Genomic DNA, 7126 nt, shown 5'->3' on the forward strand with positions numbered 1-7126 from the left:
CGGTCTTTTTTTTAATACTTTTCCATTTTAACTAATAACACGGCTATATGGAGGCAGAGAAAGCCAAAGCAAAAATATAATACTCTTTCCCTAGACAAAGAAAAAAGAAAAAGAGATAATAATAGAATAATAGTAGTTGACTAGAAAAGGTATTAGGCCGGGGGTGGTGAGAGGTGAGTCAGAACAAGAAGATAGAAGAAGAAGAAGAAGAAGAATAAGGTTGGCCGCTGCACCCAAATCTTAGGCAATAAATTTCTCTTTACATATAAAATTAATTGGTCATCAGATACGGTTTGACCACCCTTCCCCTTCCCAATTTCCTACAACTTTCTCATTTAGCGTTGCGTTTCGTTTCGTTTTGCTGCGTTGCCCTTGCCTTACCTACGTACGACATCACTGACTTTGACTTTCGTTTCATAATATCATTACCACTATATAAAACTTTATTATATATATACACACACAAAAACTTCCTCATCTATATTTTCTAAAACACAGATTTCCACTCGCTTCAATTATCATTATCCCACCCACTCTCCCACTTTCTTTAGAAAGAAAAATCTCATTTTGACATTAAATCAGAATTATTACAAATCTCGTTCTGGCCATAGAAGGCCTAGCTAGAGATCTAGAAAAATGAGCAGAAGTAGTGATCAAAGAAGAGGAGGTTATGGAGATCGTGAGATGACAACGGCCTCATCAAATGATCATCAAGAATTGACGGTGGCTGCCGACGATTATGAACCTGCCTTCATGACAACCGGAGCAGGTTATACTGGTCCTCTCATGATGAGTAGTAACAGTCACAACAGTAGTGCCAAAAACGACGACGATGATGATGACGGGTACGTGGAGGTCACTCTGGACATCCGCGACGACACCGTCGCCGTTCACAGCGTCCAGGCAGCTGCCTCAGGGAACGAGGACCCTGAGCTGGCCCTGCTCACCAAGAAGACTCTCCACGACATCAACAGGTCCTCCAAGTCCTCCTCCTTCGGCTCATCTCGTTTCCGTACTGCTTCCTCACGCGTCATCACTCACGTCTCCCAGGAGCTCAAGCGCTTGGCCTCCAACTCCAAGAGATCCTCCTCCACCACTGCAAGCAGGCGCTTCAACCGCAACAAGTCCGCCGCCGCCTACGCCTTGAAGGGCCTCAAGTTCATAGCCGCCAAGACCGGAGGCAGTGCCTCCGCCGCCGCCTGGTCTGCCGTCGAAAAACGATTCGACCAACTCACTGCCAATTCCGATGGTCTTCTACCATCTTCTCTCTTCGGCGAATGCATAGGTACCTACCTACCGTACCCTCCACTCATCATCAGAACTCAAACCATATCCTTAACTTTTTTATTTTATTTTATGATAAATATTAATAATAACAGTTAAAAACACGTAAGTATATAAATAGAATTTAAATTAATAATAATTATGACGTTAACATTACGTATGTGCTTACGTTACAGGAATGAACAAGGAATCTAAAGAATTTGCAGGCGAGCTTTTCCGGGCACTTGCTCGGAGGCGCAACATAAGTGGTGACTCCATCAACAAGGCACAGCTCCAAGAGTTCTGGGAACAAGTCGCCGATGAAAGCTTCGACTCCAGACTCCAGACTTTCTTTGACATGTACGCGCTTGACCACTCAATATATTATAAACATTATATAATCAATGCTATCATAGCATAATAATTACGCATTTATACTGAAATTGTATATTTATTATTATGCAGGGTCGACAAAGACGCTGATGGGAGAATCACAGAGGAAGAAGTCAGAGAGGTAATAATTGATTAATAACATTAATACCTAGATTATTTATTATTTATTCAAACTAACTAATTAATTATTATGTATGGTCATTGCCAGTCATTGTCTTGGTCGATCATATACATTAATTTGATTGTTTTGCTATGTTTTGTTTTTTGTGGCAGATTATCAGCCTCAGCGCTTCCGCAAACAAACTGTCCAACATTCAGAAGCAGTCGGAGGAGTATGCAGCAATGATCATGGAAGAACTAGATCCGGAAAATGCCGGGTACATCATGGTTCACAACCTGGAAATGTTGTTACTTCAAGCTCCTAACCAATCGGTCAGGGTAACGGACAGTCGGATTTTGAGTCAGATGCTTAGCCAGAAGCTGAAGCCGACTCAGGAGAGCAATGCCTTGACTCGTTGGCTGGAGAGGACCAAGTACTTTGTAATGGACAACTGGCAAAGGGTGTGGGTTATGATGTTGTGGCTTGGGATCGTGTCGGGTCTGTTTGCCTATAAGTTTGTTCAGTACAAGAACAACAAGCCTGCTTTCGCGGTCATGGGCTATTGTGTTTGCATTGCCAAAGGAGGCGCCGAGACCCTCAAGTTCAACATGGCTCTCATCTTACTGCCCGTCTGCCGAAACACCATCACCTGGCTTCGAAACAAGACCAAGTTAGGTGTCGCTGTTCCTTTTGATGACAATCTCAATTTCCACAAGGTGATTGCAGCAGCAATCGTCGTGGGGGTGGGACTTCATGCCGGGGCTCACTTGATATGTGACTTCCCACGAATTCTCAACGCGTCAGATGACAAATACGAGCTCATCGAACCTTACTTTGGTGATGAACAGCCTGAAAGCTATTGGTGGTTTGTCAAGGGAATCGAAGGAGTGACGGGAATTATAATGGTGGTGCTGATGGCCATTGCCTTCACGCTGGCCACCCCGTGGTTCAGGCGGAACAAGCTCAACCTTCCCAAGTTCCTCAAAAGGCTGACTGGTTTCAATGCCTTCTGGTACTCCCACCACCTTTTCGTCATCGTCTACACTCTCCTTATTGTCCACGGAATTTACCTCTATCTCACCAAAACATGGTATCAGAAGACGGTAAGTAGTTCATTTTGAGCTATACATACACATGTGAATGATGAATTTATACATTGGGTGGTGTTCTAATTATACCACTGCTTGATAATATGGCAGACATGGATGTATCTGGCAGTGCCAGTGTGCCTTTACGCTTGTGAAAGGTTGATCAGAGCACTTAGATCGAGCATCAAAGCCGTTAAGCTTCTGAAGGTGGCTGTCTATCCTGGAAATGTATTGGCACTGCACATGACAAAGCCACAGGGTTTCAAATACAAAAGTGGCCAGTACATGTTTGTTAACTGTGCTGCGGTGTCTCCCTTCGAATGGTGCGTCTTTAAAATATTAATATTACTCTTCTTCTTGCAAAGTAAGATTCAATGCACGGACTAGCTAATTCATTCAAATATATATGCAGGCATCCTTTCTCTATCACATCAGCGCCTGGAGATGACTACTTGAGCGTTCACATTCGGACACTAGGCGATTGGACTCGGCAGCTCAAAACTGTCTTCTCAGAGGTTTGTCAGCCTCCAACGGGTGGAAAGAGCGGGCTATTGAGAGCAGACATTCAAGTTGGGGGAAACAATAACCCGAGCTTCCCCAAGATATTGATCGACGGTGCATACGGGGCTCCAGCACAGGACTACAAGAAGTACGACGTGGTGCTGCTTGTTGGACTGGGGATCGGAGCCACTCCCATGGTGAGCATTGTCAAGGACATCATAAACAACATGAAGGCAGAAGAGAACAGAACGACTCCGTCGACGTCTTCGTCGTCAGTGTTCAGGACCCAGAAAGCTTACTACTACTGGGTGACAAGGGAACAAGGGTCGTTCGAGTGGTTCAAAGGAATACTGAACGAGGTGGCGGAGATGGACGAGAGAGGCCTCATTGAGCTGCACAACTACTGCACCAGTGTGTACGAGGAAGGAGATGCGAGGTCAGCCCTCATTGCCATGCTTCAGTCGCTTCACCACGCCAAGAGCGGTGTGGATGTGGTGTCCGGCACTCGAGTCAAGTCCCATTTCGCTAAGCCAAACTGGCGCCAAGTTTACAAGAGGATTGCTCTTCAACACCCTAACTCTCGAGTTGGTAAGCAACTAACCTCATTATTACTTTGTCACACGTATATCTTTGTTTTTGTGGGTTTATCTTAATTTTATGGCAATTAATTAATTTTAATATTAATGTTAATGCAGGCGTGTTTTACTGTGGGGCACCGGCACTGACCAAGGAGCTCAAACAACTGGCTTTGGACTTCTCCCACAAGACCTCCACCAAGTTTGAGTTTCACAAAGAGAATTTTTGAGTAGTTGCAGAGTCATTAATATCATTAAGTGTTAATTAAGATTAGATATATTATTTCATTTATTGATTTTTTTTATTATTATCTTAATTTCATTCTATCTTTTAAATGGATATATGTATTCCTAACTAAACAAAATCAATCATGTATATCTGTATCTTGATCAAGTATAGTAGTGATCCTTTGCTAAAGAGAAAAAAAACAGTGACTAGATGGATAGTGAGACGAGAGAGACAGAAAGTAGTCCCCATTAAGATTGCTTTACCAGAATTTAGAAAAGAAGCTAAAGCAAACACTAGAACTGGAAGTGGTGGGAGCCTGCAGCCAGCTGCAAAGTATATATGCCAATAATTAATGATGTGAAGTAGTCCATAGATCTCAATTGATACGGCAACACAACCCAGTTGCATATATAAACATATTAATCAGAGGACAGATAATACTTTCTAGCCTGGTTTTTTGTAATATTGTAACTCAATGGAATTGTCTTGAATAAAATCGTATATTTAATAAGTTTCTGATATTGTTTTCGTTTAACTTTCTCTATAACCATATATTATAATATAAAAGTGATGAATTAGCAGAAAAGCACTATTGATTTTAAGCCAATATAAAGACATATAAGTGGGAGAAAGTGGTGTATTATTGAAATTGGAAAATGTGAATGCATAAAAATGTGGTGTGCTCATTTTTTCTCCATATCTTTTCTTTTGGTTTGGTTGCCACTCATTACACATTGATGAGATGAGATGAGATGAGATGACCCCAATTCTCAACAACTACAGTCACATCACATCATATAACATATAACAATAATTTTTACATAAGACGACAACATCACATTTTTGTGGTGGTGGTGATTGTGTTTTCACTTCGGAGAGCTTCAATATCTTCTTTTGGACTTGTGTGTTGTTAATCTTATCTTATCACAACTATATATAGCTTTGGGAGGAGCTTAAACATAGCAAAGAACATGTTTGCCAAAGTTTCTAAATTTAAATATTTTTTTTAGCTTTTAGAATAATAATAATAAGTACTTCTAGAAGTGTCCGGATAAAAAATTAAAAAATCTTTTTTTAATTCAATATATCTTTTCGAAAAATTATAATCTTCTAATTTCTTCAAATTACTAAGTTCTTTTTTTAAAAGTTGGACTAATTTTCGTAATCTTTAATTTAATTTTAAAATATTTTTTAAGTGATTATCCAAATATTTTTTAAAAGTCTTTCATCAAAAGAAAATTCTTTATATTATCTTTTGCTTTTACATATAAAGAAAAGTTTTTTTTTCCAAATGAAACTATATAGGGGGACCAAGGAGAGGGAAAGAGAACAACGTACGCAACAAATTAATAATGATTTCTTGTAACCCCCATGAAAAAACTTAATTGAAAAACAATTAACACCGTTTTCTTTTTTCTTTTTGATAAAGAAAAATAAGATTCGGGTGTCATAAGGATATTCGAGAAAAAACAAAGACATGTGAACACTCAGTTCGAGTGGGACAATATATGCATATATGGAAAGTTAAATTTTGGTAGCGGAACAGAAAATTTTCGTATACGGTAAATTAAAGAAAAAAATTTAAATATACGGTAACTACAGCCAATTATATTTTTACAGTAGATTTATCCCCTTATTATATATTAAAGTTCATCTTAAAACCACACAAACTATATGGTAATTACCATCCATTCCAAATCCATATTCCTAAAATTAATAACCACAAACTCACACCAACTACATGATGAAACTGCCCCAACAAAGGTTGTCAGAAAAAATAAAATATTTGAATTTATAATAACCAACGCCAATTTGAAAAAGCATGCTTGCAATTGTATATTGATGAAGCAACATCAAAGTTTTTCACTTAAAACAAACTGTTATGATATTGCAACCATCATTTACATAATTGGTTTTGTATACTGGGTTTAATCAAGATTTATGTACTGGTCTTGCTTCAGTTTCATTGTACAGATATTAAACTATAAAAATTTTAAAAAAATGTTTATACTCATAAATATTTGATATAACTTTCACTTTGTTAATTATATAATTTTTTAAAAATCAAAATTTTGCTATTGTTAAAATGTAACTAAATTCTATATTAAATAAATATGTATTTATTGCAAATAGTGCAACTACAAACAAATTATCTCTCAAAAAATAAAAATAAAAACTACAAACACATTAACAAACTTGTAATTGATCATTACACATTCAGAATAAGTGTTAACAAACTTGAAACAATTATAAAGAGATTTAGTAATACTTAATATACTGTAACTACAAAACTGTAGAAAACATATTAACAAACTTGTAACATATCTTTACAGAACCAGAAAATGTGTTAATAAGCTTGTAATGTCAAGTGATTGGCTAACCGTTCCCCTTCCTACATGTTTTTACATAATTATAACAAGTGTTAACAAGATTGAAATGAATAGTACCTAGTATCTTTAGAACCATGATCTAACAGCTTGAGTCAGTACATTAACAAACTTGTAACACATTTTAACAGAGCCATAAAGTGTGTTAAACTTGAAACAAGTAGTACCTAGATTCTATATAACTATAACATGTTTTAACAAGATTGAAACAGAGAGTAACGCCTATTCTCTAAATAACCATAACACTTGCACAAAGAATCCAACTACTACAAAAATACCCTTTTAGGACACTTTTTTAGGGCGCTCACTTAGATGCGAGTCCTAAAAATAACTCCTGGACTTTTTAGGACTCGCAAGAATTTCCTTTAGGGCTCGCGGAGCGAGTCCTAAAAACTATGTGTCCTAAAAGTTTGAGTTTATTTTTTAAACAAACACCTCCTGGACTTTTTAGGACTCGCAAATAATGTTTTTAGGACTCGGATTGTGAGTCCTAAAAACTTATGTGTGTCCTATAAAAGTTTGAATTTTAAAAAATTTCAAATTCCCTCCAATTTTTTTAACTCAAATTTTATTATTTATTAAATCACAAA

General features: G+C 37.7%; 1 protein-coding gene across 1 annotated transcript; it reads left to right on the forward strand.

The window, feature by feature from the left end:
* Positions 1–307: 307 nt before the first annotated feature.
* Positions 308–4663, forward strand: LOC133822479 (respiratory burst oxidase homolog protein D). Its single transcript, XM_062254826.1, has 7 exons — positions 308–1285; positions 1461–1623; positions 1729–1777; positions 1930–2859; positions 2956–3167; positions 3257–3933; positions 4041–4663. The coding sequence occupies exons 1-7, from the start codon at positions 637–639 to the stop codon at positions 4148–4150; spliced, it is 2790 nt and encodes a 929-aa protein (XP_062110810.1). The 5' UTR covers positions 308–636; the 3' UTR covers positions 4151–4663.
* The last annotated feature ends 2463 nt before the right edge of the window (positions 4664–7126 follow it).

Source organism: Humulus lupulus, chromosome 3 (assembly GCF_963169125.1).
Source record: "Humulus lupulus chromosome 3, drHumLupu1.1, whole genome shotgun sequence".
In the NCBI taxonomy this organism is placed as follows: domain Eukaryota; kingdom Viridiplantae; phylum Streptophyta; class Magnoliopsida; order Rosales; family Cannabaceae; genus Humulus; species Humulus lupulus.

Bases quoted from the DNA above. Each gene is read 5' to 3' on its own strand.
- LOC133822479 (XM_062254826.1), top strand. From the start codon at position 637: ATGAGCAGAAGTAGTGATCAAAGAAGAGGAGGTTATGGAGATCGTGAG. The intron at 1,778-1,929 runs GTAATAATTGAT...TTTTTGTGGCAG, and splicing joins CAGAGGAAGAAGTCAGAGAG to ATTATCAGCCTCAGCGCTTC. The intron at 3,934-4,040 runs GTAAGCAACTAA...ATGTTAATGCAG, and splicing joins ACACCCTAACTCTCGAGTTG to GCGTGTTTTACTGTGGGGCA.